Source organism: Crinia signifera, chromosome 7 (genome assembly GCF_055691185.1).
Source record: "Crinia signifera chromosome 7, ASM5569118v1, whole genome shotgun sequence".
Taxonomy (NCBI): Eukaryota; Metazoa; Chordata; class Amphibia; order Anura; family Myobatrachidae; genus Crinia; species Crinia signifera.
The window spans coordinates 36,163,216-36,179,875 of record NC_139223.1 but is presented as its reverse complement, the minus strand read 5'-3'; the positions used below and the strand labels follow the sequence as shown (position 1 = coordinate 36,179,875).

Genomic DNA, 16,660 nt, shown 5'->3' with positions numbered 1-16,660 from the left:
CACTGGGCTCGCCATGCTTTGGGCATAGTACCTCGCTACGCTCGGCACACTATGTTATTCTCCCACCACACCCTAGTGTAGGGGTGGCCAAACCAGTCCTCGAGATCTACCAACGGTCCACGTTTTCCAGATTACCAAGCTGGTGCACAGCTGTAGTCATTACAAACTGTCACATTTTAAAACATGCTGCATTCATTCCTACTACAGATCCACAGGTGGCCTGAAAAACATGCACCGTTGGTAGATCTTGAGGACAGGTTTGGCCACCCTGATGGTAGGGCATGAAATACCGCCTGTCGGCAAATGTCGAACTTCCCCATGTCGAATTAATGCATGTGCTGACCTAAGGACCCTCTCGACCTAACCCCATGTCAACCTTCAGACATGTCGACCTTGAGTGGTCGACCCATTGTATGCCGACCAAGTGGCCATATACCAAGTGGAAGGTGCTAATGCACCAGCCAATCAGCTCCTAGCTTGTCATTTTTCAAACCCAGCCTGTAACTTGCTGATTGGCTGTTGTGTCATCACTTCACCAGGCTTAGTACATCTGCCCCTCAGTTGTTAAAGCAATGTATTGGTAGGATTACTGTGCTAAGGTGATCCAGAGTTACATATGGTATATCAACAGTTCGACAGGCACAAAAGACTGATTTTTTTTTTTTTGTCCCAAATGTAGCATCTTTTCGGTTATCCGACCATTAGAAACTTCCACCTTCGCCTGCTCGCCCCACTAAAAAGGAAATTAAGTAGGTGTTAAATATGGGATAAAAAAAAAAAAAAAAAAGTAAAAAACATTTTTTAAGTGGGTCGACCATTTTTTTTTTTTACATTTTTAACCTGTAAACCTTACAACTACAATTGAATATTGTCAAACCAACTCTGTGGGCTCCGTGTGATTCACAAAGAGACGCGTCCAGTTCTGTAACCTCTTATATGGAGGTAAGACAAGATAGCAGGTCTGCTCCGGCGAGTACCACCAGCCCGCCGGCGCCCATACTGCTACACACGATACCTCCACTTGCGTATACTCTGCTGATAACGAACAAAAACACCTAAAAACATATCAGTGGAACCAAGGGCCGGACAGTGCTGTATGTTTTCTGCCTGCCTTACGTCTGCTATGAAACTGTATCTGTGCTGTATGAAGCAGCTTTCCTCCATGCTGTAAACACACTACTGATTGCAGCAGGCAAGCAAAGCCGCCTCAGATCTGGGGCAGCCGCTACAAAACGCAGCACCTGCCTCTTCGTACTAAACATCAGGCTAAATGTGATCTCCTAGATGACAATCATGAGGAGAAGTCACTGTTGTGTAAAGTAGGTGGCCCAGATTTCTACATTGGAGAAGGTTGACAGACGATGTACCGTAATGCTGCATTACCTGGGAAAACGTTCTCGAACAGTGGCCCTTACTCATAGATGGGGTCCTGAGGGCCACTCTGTGGTTGGTTTTCATGGAGCTCTAAAATCATGTCACAGCCCCATCCGACAATATAGAAGAGGAAGGAGTGAGTGTATCTGTACCAGTGCTGGCTAAAGTAATACCGACCTGCTTGGTCATTAGCAGCCTTCATTTATCCGCAGGAGGACGTTTCCTGGGCGAAGCGGATGCATCATTCCCGTTTTTTACGTGTACAAAATACAGAATTCCTGGACCCAACTGTTCAGATCCTACAGCTAGGTCCCAGTAAGCGTCGTTCACCGACGCAAGTCACAACCAATGATCGCTATGGAATTCTGATGCGGTGTCCTCAGACCCATCACTCTGATCTTGCAGGTGCATGAAGGAGGTGGGAATTCCTAGAGGATGGGTATGGGAGGGAGAAATCCTGTAGCCAGGTATGGTAGGAAAACACGAGGAGACAATCAGTGGAAGTACAAAGGAAGTGTGGACTGAAATGGGCTTGGAGATGTAGGACAGTGCAAAGCCCTTTGTGCCGAGGAGGAAGGCCGACGCAGATGGTCTACAAGAAAACAAAGCTGCGAAGAAGCATTCAGTTTAAACTGAAGTGGGGAAAAGCAAATTAGTGGAGTACCCAGAGAGTAGGTAACAATTGGTTGCCCATAGCGACATCCCATCTGAAATAGAACTGCCTTCTTAGAAAATGTCCCCCTTTCACTCAAACTTCTGTTGGAGGAATAATGGAGGCCTTAGCCATCAATTTAAGATCTTCCTGGGGAAATCAAGACCAATTTTTGGATAAAGCTTCTTGATACTTTGGGTTAGGACAAACAAATCAACCGAAAACACAAGTAAATGCTTCTTCTCCATCTACGAGCGACTTAAATTATGGATAAAGACAACTCTTCAAGGATTATGAACCATTGGAGAAGGTTTAAAGATTCATCTAAACTGCCGCAGGCTCCTACATCAATGATCATAGTACATGGGGAAGGTTGTCAACAGTCATCAAAACTTCAACCACATCTTGGTGGAATCTGTATCAGGATCCGGATTGGGAAGGGTGACTCTTTCAGAAACCCATCAACGATAAGCTTACGTAGACTCTACACGGTTTGGCATTACTTGGCTTTTGCGGCTTCTCAGCAAAACTGCATAAAGACTCCTTCTTTCGAGAAGGAAGAACAGCATAGAGCCATACTTTTTCCAGGCCCAATATATAGATTTAACAAAAGAAATTTTTTTTTTTATATGCAATTTCTTTATATTAAAACAAGATCTACAAAACCTGATCTTCCTTCCCAAAGAGACAAGTCAGGTCTATATTTTGACTATTTATCAGAAGTCACTGGTTACAGAGAAATAGTAACATCTCATTAGCGTCCGAAATTCTGCTCAATCATAGCAACGGATAAGCAAATCCAAAATACACGCCAAAATTCAACATCCTTACACAACAGTTGGTGACGCGGCACACAATGGCACAGCAGGGATAAACAGTCCACATAAACGCAGCTCTTTTCAGTTTCAAATTTAAACGACTGCATTATAAAAGAATAAATTAACTCCCCATGGGGAAAAAGGATATTAGAAACCAATGGGGCGTCCCATGACTGCATAAAACAGAATGGGGTCCTCCTATGTAGGTCATGGGACTCCCCATTGGCTTCTAATCCAATTTATTTTGTCAGTAAGGGCTTCTTTGTTATATATATTGGTTATATAAAAGTGTATTATGGTAAAAAAAGAAAAAAAAAAAAAGAGGTTATAATGGGAAATGACCTTCTCATTACCAGTGGTTTCTCCTGCAGATATTCTGCCCATCATGTTGGTCTCAGGTGGCACATTTTGTCACTTCAATGACCGCATGCCACCTGGTGATAGTTACGACCGGTCTGGGGTATGTCTCCAGGACCTTGTCAAAATTATCGGTGGTCGCCCAGGTATAATTCTATTGGGGTATGGGGCATGATCAGAACCAAGGATGGTAATGTTGACATTACAGAACATAGGGGGTGGGGGGGTGTACCAAGTCTTGGAGAGTGGGAAAAATGGAGCGATATAAAGGGCCAGCTGTATCAAGCTTCAAATGTGATAAAGTGGAGAGTGATAAACAACCAGCCAATCAACTTCTACCTGTCAATTTTCAAACCCAGCCTGTGACATGACAGTTAGGAGCTGATTGGCTGCCTGTGTATTGCTCTGTTTTATCACTTTTTGAAGCTTGTTACATCTGGCCCAAAGTACCGGCCAATCAGCTCCTAACTGCCATGTTGGTTAAATGGTTGGTAGTCACTCTCTCCATGACTTAATGAATCTCTCCTCATGGGGCAGATGTACTAAGTAGTTGACCAGTGGAGAGGCAGATCATACTGTAGTAACCAATCACCATCTACCAATTATTTTACATAAATCAAAGCTGATTGGTTGCTATGGGACAATTCTCCACGCTTGATATATCTCTTCCAAGAACGTTTGCTTGCTCCTGTAAATGGTTCAGAGCACTTAGAATTCCCATACCATACCGCAATGTCGTAAGTCAACACTCTCAATTACACACCAATATAAATTCATAAGCATTGGCCTAGATAACCCTGCTGCTCGCAGTCTCCGCAGGAAAAAAAAAAAAAAAACACGTTGCCGAGCCGTTCCAACAGCTATAGCGGTAGGTGAGGACCAGGACAGATCCTCAGCAAACGTAATCCCCAAGAATTCGCAACCCTCTCCACCACCTCTCCGTTTAAAACCAGCGGTCTGATGGTTGATCTTCTGGATCTTCTAAAAATCTATGACCACCTCCTTTGTCTTTTTACCATTTAGGAGTACAGTAAGTTATTAACCTCTCCCCAGTTAATCCGTTGCTGCACCTCCATTCTATAACTCTCCTCCTCTCCCCCACTGATTAAACCCACTACCGTGGGGTCATCAGCAAACGAGGTTAGACTCTAAATTTGAAAAACAATCTGAAGTGTACAATGAGACTCTAGACACATCCTGGGGGGACACCTACAGTATGTTTAAAACAAGTTCTGATGAGAAAGTAGAACCCATCCTAACTGACGGTGGATGATCGGTTAAGAAACCAACAGCCAATTACATATGGGAACACTCTCTACAATGACTGGACATATAGGCTTATTTATTTGTAGATCTATATTAGAGAGGATCAAAGGATCAAATACCATTGGACAGAACAAAATCCAGCAACAAAAACAGCAGAGACACATTACAGAGACGCTTTACCAAAGTATCACAAAGTGCACTGATGTTGTTGGGAGCAAAGAAGACCACACTGCAATGATTGGAAAGCGATTACATTTATTATTTTTGCATGCAGGGTAAATACTGGCTGCTTATGCATGTAATCCACTAATGTTGGGCAGCTTTATATTCACACTGCAGGTTATATATGCGAGGTTGGACTCAACCATCCCATATCTACATCTCTCTACACATGTTGCATCTGCCCCACCTGCTGTGCAGCAAGGTCTTACGAAGGCACGCAATGCCTGATTTAAACCATATGAGGATGCGATGTCTCATTGATTCACAAGTGTGGCCCAGCGGTGACTTACCTGCTCCTGGCGCCTGCGTCCTAGTGGGCATGGGATCATCAGTTTTGGGTCAGGACTCTGATCCTCCTGCGTTCCAGAAAGTATTCCTATGCTGTCCTTACAATGAATCCCTACCCTTAACCTTATTTATAACCCCACCTCACTGTCATACCCTAACACCTCCCAACCACAGCCCAATCCTAATGTGCAACATTATGAAAATGTCAACATACCCCCTGTTGATCTAATGAGAATCAGGGCTGCCATTACAAATTGTGTGGGCTATGGCTACCAGAGTAGGCAGGGCCCCCACCCCTCACCTTCCGCTCCCCCTGCAGCCCCTAAAATGTCCCATACTGGGCGCCAATTGCCGGTTCCAGGACATCAGGTGGTGCTCCCAGGCATGATCACGGTGGCATGGGAACACAGCAGCATGGAGGAGGAGTCCGGAGCAAGCAGTCATAGAGGAACAGCACCTGCGGTCTTTGAAATTGTATGCTTGCAGACTGGCAGCCAATCAGGAGCAGTTACTCCTCCTCACTGACTGACCTCCCGCTCCAAATTTAAAATGCCGCTGATGTCAATCTATTTCAGCCAATACACACCATTGCCTGCAGACTCACTCGCAGTCAGGGTCCAGGGCTGGAGTCCCATTAAGATCACCCCTTGATGGCAGCCCATTGCCAAATTGACCTGCATGTTCAGTAGAAATCACGCATTGTTAATGATATTGAGTCCCCCCACTAGGCGATACTGTAAACAATATCGCTCAGAAGCCCCTTTCTGTTTGATATTATGAACAATATCGCCTAATGTGTATGGGGCTTTAGTGTAAGTAGATTAGCAGAGTCCTTCTCTCATTCTCTATTCAATGCTGATTGGCAGACACAGAACAGCAGAAGGGGCCACACTTCAGCATCTCAGACACTTCCCTTTATATTGCTATAAACAGTTGTTTATACATCAATTTGCTACGGTGACAAATGGGATCGATCCATCTGGGAGAATTAGGATAATCTTGCATACAAAGCATCAATAAAGAACACGATTTTCTACTGGTAGTCGCAGTTATATCTCTATCATAATAAATACATTGTTTCATGAACGCAGCTCGTTTATTACCAATCTCTCTGGGGTTCCTTTCGCATGATTTGGCATTCCCCGGTGCAATCAATGTAATTAAGGTATAGGACTTGTCTACGGGTTATAACGGAGACAGGACTCACTGTTCCTCTTTTGACAAGAACATGATATAACGTGATATTTACAATAAGGAGGAACCGTTTAAAACTTCACCGCTGAGACTTGCCTAGAGATCACCATAATTTGTGTATTCTGCACTATGAGGTGTGCTATGATGTGATTTAATGGTGTCTAAGCAACAAACAATTTGCCTATCAAACTTAGATTTTTTACACATCACTTTCTAAAAACTTCAATATTTTATCTGTGTGACAGTCACATGATGCCTGAAATGCATGCATAAAAACAAAGTAAGCAAAAAAAATAGAAAACACAAAACAATGCAATTACCAGAGTGTCTATCTGCTTTGGGTCAATCCAGATTACTCACCACATTCCAGAACAGTGGGTTGAATATTATGCAGGCCGCAGCAAATACAAAGTTGGATTCTGTCACGTTCACATATTGCGATAAATCCGCCATGATGGCGAGGTCAATCTATGAGAGAACGGGTCATGTAATCACAAGTCATGGAATGGAACTCACTTACATAAAACAATCCATATCCCGGAGATGACAGAAACAGAAAAAAGGATCCATGACTAACGGTGGCAGCACTCAGCCGGTGCGGATGACGAAAGCAAGAAAATAGCAGACACAATTCTGTATCCCTATTGCTGATGGATTTGGAGTATAAACAGCACTTAGGGCGTAATTCAGAGCTATTCGCTAGGCTGCAATTTTTGCAGATGGACAAAACCATGCTGCACTGCAGGTGGGGCAGAAGTAACATGTGCAGAGAGTTACATTTAGGTGGGGTGTGTTCAAACTGAAATTTACAGTAAATTGCAGTGAAAAATAAAGTAGCCAGTATTTATCCTGCACAGAAAAAAAATAACTCCCCCAAGGCTAACGCTCTCTGCCCAGGTTACATCTGCCCCACCAGCAGTGCAGCATGGTTTTGTCTATTTGCAAAAATAACAGGTCTGAATTAGGCCCTATGTGTACACCCATGGAATGACAGTCCACGTATTGCACTGTGCCACAGTCTCCCCTTCTGGCCAGTCCTACACTGGCAGCCGGAGATGAAAACACGACAATTCCTTCCTGAGCACATACTGTATAATGCATAGAATTCACAGTAGCTAGAATTTTTATGTGGTTTGGGGCTAATAGACTAAGGGGGCTGCTATTTCCACCAGTGGACATAGCAGTACGCGCCTATTACCGACAGCATTGAAGGCCGTTTACGACAAAACAAATCCGACCTTAAAAAAAAAGTTGGATGTTTTGTCGGAAACGGGAACAAATTGAGGAATTCACAGCCGTTGAGTTACTGTAGGACGTCCCGACAGTTGGAATATCCCTCTAAAGGTGACCATACACTACTGCGAGGTATCACATGCCAGCATTGCATGCGACACCCCGGCAACTCACCCGGCAGTTGGATCGCAAGCAATACATGAAAAGCGGCCATTTTGCATACAACGTATCACATGTGATCACATTTAACACCTTGGGTTAGGGATGGCCATCGACCATCGATGAGTCGAAATCATTGATGGCTCATGGCCGATGTCGAATACTTTTGCCATCGATCGGGGAGAACCAGATGGTTTCCCTCCATCGACGGAACATCAAAACAATGTTTTGCTGTTTTTTGTTTTTTTTTCAAAGTGCCGGGACACCCGCGAAGCCCCACCCCATGTTTTGATTGGCCCACAGGCCAATCAATCAAAAACAATAGATGACCATCGATATGTAAAAATATATGTAAGATATGGAACGCCCAGCGTTTCATGGGCGTTCCCAGGAAAGCACTGGGCATTACCATGGAAATCGCCGGGTGATGTGGGCGGGCAGTTTACATCACCGGATGTCAGCTGCCCTCCCAATTCCTCCCGAATGTGCATGCAAGTCACTTTATATATGCATGCACATACCACATCTTTCGATAGTCGGTGACCATTTAAAGATATGGAGGGTTCTCCCCGGCCTCCCCATGCACGACATGCGAATGCGGGGTGGACGGGTGGCCTGCCATTCGCAGGGCGGGTTCTGGTGGACCTGCAAGGATGCAAATTTGCATCTGAGCGAGTCAACCAGAATAACCCCCAATGATCACAATGCTGGCAACGGAATACTGACTGTCGACATCCCGAACGGAAGTAGGCCTGGCAGGATTAGGAGTATGGGTGAGGTTTAGTTAAGCTGAATGGGGGTTAGGCACTAAGAAAGATGGGATAAGTTAGGCACTAAGGGGGTACTGTTTAGGTTAAACTGCGAGGGGGGTTAGGGTTGGGCTGCAGGAAGGGAAGGTTAGGGTCTAGGGCACAGGTCTTCAACCTGTGGCCCTCCAGATGTTGTGGAACTACATGTCCCAGCATGCCCTGACAGTTTTGGCATGCTTATAGGAAAAAATGTGGCAATGCATGTTGGAACATGTAGTTTCACAACATCTGGAGGGCCACAGGTTGAAGACCCATGCTCTAGGGCTAGGCAGAGTTTGCATACTTATCCCACAGGTGTCGGGATTCTCTGTAGATGTACAGGGAAAGTAACGAGAGTCGAAACTGGGGAGCTGTTTCACCGGACCCATGTACAAATAGATAGTTATAATGTCGACAGTTAACATGCAACATTATTCAAATGTCTACAGCAGGCATGTCCAACGTTGGCCCTCCAGATGTTGTGAAACTACACATCCCAGCATGCTTTGCAATAGTTTTAGCATTCTCTAATAGCAAAACTGTGGCAAAGCATGCTGGGATGTGTAGTTTCACAACATCTGGAGGGCCAACGTTGGACATGCCTGGTCTACAGGGAACATTCCAACATCTGCAAACTGCAGGCATTAGGGTGAGACTGTGGGTTAGCATACTCCATGTCAGAACCGATGACATGATCAGAAGTCCCTCACACCACTGCACCACCATAGCTGAAAGGAGGGAAGTGATTGCCAAACCCTTCAGCGTCAACATGCCGACATTATTGTCAACATTCTCCGGTTTACAAGATAAATGTCGACAAAACATACCAAACCCAGTTAGAGATCAGCCGCACCTGAATCCATTCTGAGTTTTCCAAAAGCAAAGAACCACCTCATCTCTGAAGTTGAACTCACCACAGTGATAGTTAGGATGCGTCCCTATGTTTATTGATTTGACAAATGAACCAGTGGCCCCTGGCCAAATTAATTACCTTGAGTCAGTCATTGTGTAAACAAGTAATTCTGCCCAATTATAATTAAATAAATCAAGTAGGAAACGCAGAATATCAAAACAATGCTGCAGATGTGTTCATCCTGGATTACCCCAAACTATGGTACAGTAATTATGCTACCCTCCCTGTTCCCCCAAACCCCTGCCATAGGTAGCATGTAGCATTTACCTTTGAATAATCCAAATTATTGAGCCCTTCACAGCATTCCCACCGTGCATAGCCCCCTGAGTGTGCCAGCCTGGGCAATGCACAACCCGTAGCAATGCAATTAGGTACTGACACGCGTATCAGGGCATTGCTGAGGTCACTGACCAAAGGTCTCAGGGTGGGAATGAGGGCAAAGCAACTCCTGGCAATGGCACGCGTGCTACTGCTGCAATCCCATCTCACTCTCTTCCGGGTTCAGGAAACGTTACAGCGCTTGTGATTGGCTGAGTCGGATCTGTTCGGGCCTTGGTTTATGAATGCTCCTCTGTGAGTGGCCGGTGCACTGCGGCTATGGACAGCACAGCAAGCATTAGGAGATCCACAGCCGCAGCCTTGTTGCTATGACAACAGTATCTATTAATCCTCCAAATCTCAGAGGCATAACAAAACATGTTTAAGAGTTTACATCTCGACTCATTATGCTTATATGGTAGATGCAGCACTCACAGTGGATTTCAAGCACAGCAATAATAATAATGAGGGGGCAACAAAAACCAAAATAATATAGTTGCGTGAAATATCTGAGTGACCCAGAGGAGACAATTTTCCCACTTATCATAATAACTCCATTTATTTTCGTATTACACAGCCTACTTCAGGAGGTTCAATTCCTGGTATAACAGTCACTTACATGCTACTTGCAGAATAGGTATAGTTATCATTGTGAAAATGGAAGATGTATTAATGCCCTACTAGGGACCACAGTGGGAATCAAAATACATTCAAAATATATTCTACATTATTATTCCTAATTTTTTTATTATTACTATTATTAATATGATTATTATTATTACTGTTATTATTATAATTATTATTATCCTTTATTTATCCGCAGTGCCCATTTACAGAGTACTTAAATAATCAAAACAGGAAACAGCCATTTACAGATGAAGGGCGGGGATGCGGTAACATCCTCTGCACCATGATGGATCCCTCACACAGGGGGTTATTAGTTCACTCTTTCTGACAAAATCCTTCTTAGATGGACAAAACCATGTGCACTGCAGGTGGGGCAGATGTAACATGTGCAGAGAGAATTAGATTTGGGTGGGGTTTTACTTCAAAGTGAGATCTACTGTATATTGCAGTGTAAAAAAAAAGCAGTCAGTATTTTCCCTGCACAGAAACCAAATAACTCACCCAAATCTAATTCTCTCTGCACATTTTACATCTGCCCCCCTGCAGTGCACATGGTTTTGTCCATCTAAGAAGGATTTTGTCAGAAAGAGTGAACTAGAATAAGGCCCACAGTGCCACGGAGAGGTCCATAGATTTCTATAGGGCATAGTTGCCGACTTTTTGGCCAGCTCAGTAAAGCAGGGGGCGGGGCCATCTCCGGGAGGGGAAAGGGGGCGGTTCGGGGGTGGAGCCACAGGGCTGGCTGTCCTATTAGGGGCGTGTTTATAGTGATCTCATCATTTTAGCCCCGCCGTGCTATGCCTGTATTTCATGCATTGCACGGCAGGGGGCGGGGCTAAAAAGCAGCAATCGCGTCATTTAACCCGGGGACCCCCCGCCGGGTGGGGGTGTCCGCCGGTGATGAAGGGCAATGCGGGAGGGTTGCCCCCCTTTCCGGGGGGCCGGGAGGGGGTCCCGATTTCCTGGACCCTCCCGGCCATTCCTTTTGCTGGCTATTCCACCCTCTCCCCCTCCTCCAGAGCGGTACTTTGTGAATTTGAAAATGCTTTTATTGCATATTCCCTTTAGTACACCTTTCCCAAATACAACAGAGGACAAGTACAGGGGACATACACATAGCTGCATCAACAGACGTTACTAAAATCAGGATGGCAGAAAACCACAGTGTTTGGTGCCCTCGGAGTTGGTTTAAGTAACAGAAAGAAAAGCACATAAGGGAAGAGGGCCCTGCTCGTGAGTGATTACATTCAAAATCTGTGTTGGGTTATTTAGCTGCATGTATATAAGGCTTACAGGTCCTTGTGCTACAAGAGGTGGATCAGCGCCGTGCATCACATATTTATCACACCCGCATGAAGATGGAGTAAAATACACACTTGCTAAGCAACGACTAACTTGAGCATTTGTGATGTTCGTATTTTTAGCGCTTAGAGACTCCTAAGCATTGCTAATGTAAACACAACTCTAGTACAGTTAATTAGTTTCTTTATTTGCATAGATGAAAAACTGAAGTAATCTGACCCCCGACTATTCAATTGCAGACATTTCCACCGCCAGGGGCGTAACTAGTACTGTTTAGGCCCCATAGCAAAAACTTGAAAGGGCCCGTCCCATTGTCACTGCAATGCTCCTTAGGGCTGTGAATAGCACGCAGTTATGTTGGAGAATTAGGTGCTTGGGGGGTGATAGTCCCTGACAGCTCCTCAAGACTGGCTGCTGCAGAATACGTACCCGGGGACCTGCTCAGTTTGTAAAACTGAGTGCCGGGTCCACAGTTAAGGGTCTAATATGTGCTGTAGCATGTATTTGCAATCACTGGGGCAGGGACTGATAAGGATGACTTGTGTTGTCTGTACAGTACTGCATGTTACAATGTAAGACACAGTATTAATAAATATTCATGTATGTCATTAACATATTATCGCGCCTCCTTCTTCTTTTTTTCAGGTAGACCTTCTCCTTGAATGAATTGTGATGTCAACTACTTAACCCACCTACGGGTGACATTCTATGGGATGAGATAATATCGCGTTTTTTTTATCGCACCACTTCGCACTTTTCAAATCGCAAGATTGGCCCGTTCTTCGCATATTTAATGAGATGCGAAAAACGGGCCAAATAGTGCGAGTAGGTGCGATGTCTTTAGTCCTGAAAATGTGCGATTTTCATGTCTGAAAATCGCACGTTTGCAGGAAAGCGCAAAAAAAAAAAACCGAGCGCGGGGTCCCCCGCCAGAGCATAACCAGCCCCGGGCTCATTGAGCCGGTGCTGGTGACATAAAATCAGGGTCCCCGACAAATAGGGGTCCCCTTGATTTCATGAAACCAGCACCAGGCTCAAGGTCCGGCGCTGGTTCCCAAAATGCGGGGGACAAAATGACTAGTGGTCCCCCGTATTTTAAGAACCAGCACCGGACCCAACCAGCCAGCGGGGTAATGCCACAGCCGGGGGACACTTATTATATAAGGTCCCGCGGCCAAAGCATTATCCCCGTGGCTGGTCAGCATGGGCAGGGGTCCTGGGGAAGTGGGGACCCCCCCAATGAAGGAGTCCCCCCCCTCCAGGACTTACCAGCCCATGCTGAAAGTCCGGGGCTGTCCCCGATGCCCCTGGGCGGTGGGCATCGGGCTGATGGATTGTGTAAAAAAAAGCAGAAAAACTATTGTTTTCTACTGGCGAACTATGAGTCCCAGCAAGCCTCCCCCGCATGCTGGGACTTGGAGATCCACAAGTCCCAGCATGCGGGGCATTAAAGGGCCCGCTGGCACTTTCTACAGTACAAAAAATAGTGAAATAAAACACACTGACACCCTGAAAAATAAAAGTTTAATACACACATAACACACACATACTGATACTTACCTACCTTGAGCCCGTAGGTCGGTCCCTGGATCCTGGGTCCGGGGCTCCAGGGCAGAAGAGTCCGGTTCCGGGGCCTTGGTCCTGGTTCCGGGGCTGGTCCTGGGGTTCCGGGGCTCCAGGGCTGAAGAGTCCGGTTCCGGGGCCTTGGTCCTGGTTCCGGGGCTGGTCCTGGGGTTCCGGGGCTGGTCCGGGGTCCAGGATCCGATGAAGTCCACAGGGGTACCACCAGGGCAGTGCGGTGTGTAGCCCATAGGCTACAATGGCTTATCGCCATATCAGAATGGCGATAACCCAGGGCTGCCCAATGTTGATACATCGGCAGCTTTGCATCCCCCATAGAAACCTACGGGGGATGCGGCCGATGACGGTGAAGGGGGGATCGCAGCAGGGATCAGAGATTCCTGATGCGGTCCCCTGTGATACATTAGGGTTATACTTAATATTTGTGGCTAACCCCCCAAAAACGGGTGTTTTGGTGGATTTAGCCACAAATATTTCTTGATAACGCACCAGCATCAACTCCTGTCAAACACAGATGATTGGCCGGTGTTAGCACTTTCCACTTTATCACCGCTTTATCACATTACCAGGCTTAATACATCTGCTCCAATATCTACTAAAGGATCTAATTATACTTACGATAATTCCGTTTCTTCCGATCCACTCCATGGCAGCCGTTACTCTGGGTTATTTCCTCTTCTCCTATGTTTAGACAGGTAAATTCATACTGTCCGCCTTGCTGCCACACCTGCCGCCATGGTCTTAGCAGCGTACTCCACTACATCCAAAAGATGCCTCGCACAAAAAGTCAATGGCTTTCATCATGATACCCATGCTCTTTTGCAAATACTGCCTTGACACATTTTCTTCAATATCAGTGGCCATGGATGAGCCCCATGTTCTCAAGGCCCTGGAGGTTGGGCTTGGGGGAGCGGGGGCTTCATGGGCGCCCGCTGCCCTGCAAATGCTGCAGTTCCTCCCGGTTTTTATTAGGTGGACATACACAGGGCCGGCCGATGCTAACCGCTCAGCAGTCAGCACGACCTGCAAAGCGGGGGAGGCACCATACTGTATGCTCTCCCTGTTTTGCTACATGTTGCTACCGACAACCACAGCCTGCACCTGTCTAACTGTGTGATGAAAGGCAGCGGTCCCGGCAGCACGAAGAGCGCATCCCCTTCTCAGCCCTATTGGTGAAGGACCCATAGCTGCCACAGCCTATGCTTGTCTGGCTGTAACAAGCAGCAGCACTGGCCCGGCAGCATAAAAAGCAGCGCTGATTTCTGCCTCATTAATTTGCAATTTGCCCTTGGCTTTTTAGTTGCCGGCTACTGCAGCCTCTTCTTTATGACAGGCAGTAACGCTGGCAGCATAAAGTGTATCCCCGGGGTCCTGAGGCTATGCCTGGTCTTATCATATCAGGGTCCTCCTCTGCTCCTGTCTGCTGTGCCTGTTGTTAAGCAGATGACAGACAGGCAGAAGTGCCGCCCCTTCCCCACCCTCTCCCTTTCTTCCTTCCACTCTGCAGTCTGAAGCACCCTCCATCTCGCCCCCCTCCTCCCCCCTCCCCTGGCCTCAATCAGGAGAGGAGAGCATTGCAATGGCATCCTGCCGAAGAGGAGCCTAAGCAGAGGGAGGAGGGACTTCAAGAAAAGGAGTGTAGAAGTTAGAAGAACCAGTTACAGAACAAGGTAAGTGTTTTATGATACATGTTTATAATATATAGTTTTAATTAGTAGTTATCAGTAAGCATAATAAGTAAAAACATTACACTCTCCCTTTTACCTCTCTTCTGTGAACCTTTCCCTGTCACCCACTGACTCTCACAATCTCCCTGTTACCATTTCTCTCTTCTCACCCTCTCCTTATCCCCACTTTCTTTCACTGCTGACTGGGGGTCAGTGAGTGAGGTCAGCTTAGATTTATTTTTTGTTATGTAACTTTTTTCTAATTAATACAATATTCCACTGTCTCTGCCTGCCTTCCACTGGTTCACCCTGGCGGTCATCCTCTCCCATCATATCTATCAGCTCTGAGTCTGTCACACTACGTAGAGATGCTGCTTGTGCCACGGCAGCCTGCTGCTGCCCGCGCGCTCGCTGAGCACGGGCTAGTCAGCTGTGGCGTCATTCACGTGTGCGGTGCCACGCGAGACTCTCTTCTTCCTCCTATCGCTGTGCAGTGCTAGTCTCCCTCTGCCCTATGCCGCACGGCACCGCGCATTAACTTCCTCCGCTCTCTGCTGTCCCAGATCCATCACCGGTGCAGCGCGAGTCTCCCCGCCCTCTGCCACATTAACTCCCTCCTCCTCCCTTCACCATCTGCAAGGCCCATACTCCCTCTGCAGTTCTCCATCCGCCCTCTGACCTGCTGTGTACTGCGTAGAGATGCAGGGGTGGAGAGGACCGGTAACTCTGCTGGAAAATGGATGCTTAATAAAAAAAGATGATAAAAGGTGCATGAGGCAGAGCAGCACTGCCTGTCTGTATGTGTTCAAAAAGTTTAAAGATACAGTGGCCAGTATTCAATGCCGGTGCGAGCGGCCGGCGAGGGGGTTAAACTGCGAGGATCACAGAAAACCAGGCCACACACCCTTTTTTGTAATGTGCACATTCTTTTTTTTATATATCTATTGGATATATCTATTGGAGTGGCACATTTATAATGGGGGGGGGGCGCCAGAATTTTTTTTGGCTTGGGGGAGCAAAATTTATAGTTACGCCACTGGTTGACGCCATAGCAACCCCTGCCTTTAAGGACACTGCTGAGGCACCATGCACTTTCTTCAGTGCACGCTCTGCTTTCTTATCCATTGCACCATCCTCAAGGAGGATTGTAGTTTTTGACACAACTTCGGCCACCGCCGCTTCAACTTTAGGGACAGCACAGTATTTCTCAAAAGCTTCATCCTTGATTGGGAACATCCGTTCCAACCTTTTAAAGTTACTAGACTTTCTGTCCACTTTCTGAAATTGACCAACCATTAGGTCCATAAACACTTTATGTACCGGGAAGTTTCTAGTTTTCACAACACTGTCTTCAAACAGGGCATCACGGACCTCCTCCTTATCTTCATGTCCATAACTTTGTAAATATACTTCAGGAGATTATCAACCAAATCTGGATTGTATGACCTCTCCTTCTCAGGGACCTTCCCAGATTCTTCACCAGAATCATCTGTATCCTGTACCAGCAACAGAGAATCTGTGTCATCATCACAGTCTAAACTGACTTGAGAGATTGTTCTCTTAAGGTGCCCACACACTAGAAAGATCTGCGATCATAAGATCTGCGCATAAATTAGCCTTCAAATCTTTTGCCTGTCCTGGACAAAAGATTTCAGGCAAGCGCACATCTTTACCAAAGATTTTTCCTAAGATCCCGTGTGCTTTCCTATGGATCTTTTGTTAAATCTTCTGAGCACGTAAGATCAGAAGATTTAGTAAAAGATCCACAGGAACGCGCATCAGACCAAAATTGGCCGATTTTCGACCAATTATCGTAAACAGCAGACGATATATCGGCGCATATATATCGGAAATCTGCCAATCCACCAAAAAATCATTCTAGTGTGTGGGCACCTTTAGTC

The 16,660-nt window shown here is 46.1% G+C and overlaps 1 protein-coding gene and 1 long non-coding RNA gene across 3 annotated transcripts in view; one reads left to right on the top strand and one right to left on the bottom strand.

The window, feature by feature from the left end:
• The window catches only part of PEMT (phosphatidylethanolamine N-methyltransferase), a 126,234-nt gene extending 116,434 nt beyond the window's left edge, over positions 1 to 9,800 (bottom strand). The window contains exons 1-2 of one of the 2 annotated variants that reach the window (XR_014450715.1): positions 9,532 to 9,800; positions 6,532 to 6,639 (exon numbers count right to left, since the gene is read on the bottom strand). Coding sequence is in view for 1 of the 2 variants with exons in the window: in XM_083152816.1 (XP_083008942.1) it covers positions 6,532 to 6,624 (93 nt within the window). In the remaining variant the exon portion in view is untranslated. The remainder of the gene's footprint in view (positions 1 to 6,531; positions 6,640 to 9,531) is intronic. The other variant, XM_083152816.1, reaches the window with a different exon arrangement.
• A 4,732-nt stretch (positions 9,801 to 14,532) lies between these two features.
• Positions 14,533 to 16,660, top strand: part of LOC146020045 (uncharacterized) — a 63,576-nt gene continuing 61,448 nt past the window's right edge. The window contains exon 1 of the long non-coding RNA XR_014450714.1: positions 14,533 to 14,762. This is a non-coding gene — a long non-coding RNA (uncharacterized LOC146020045). The remainder of the gene's footprint in view (positions 14,763 to 16,660) is intronic.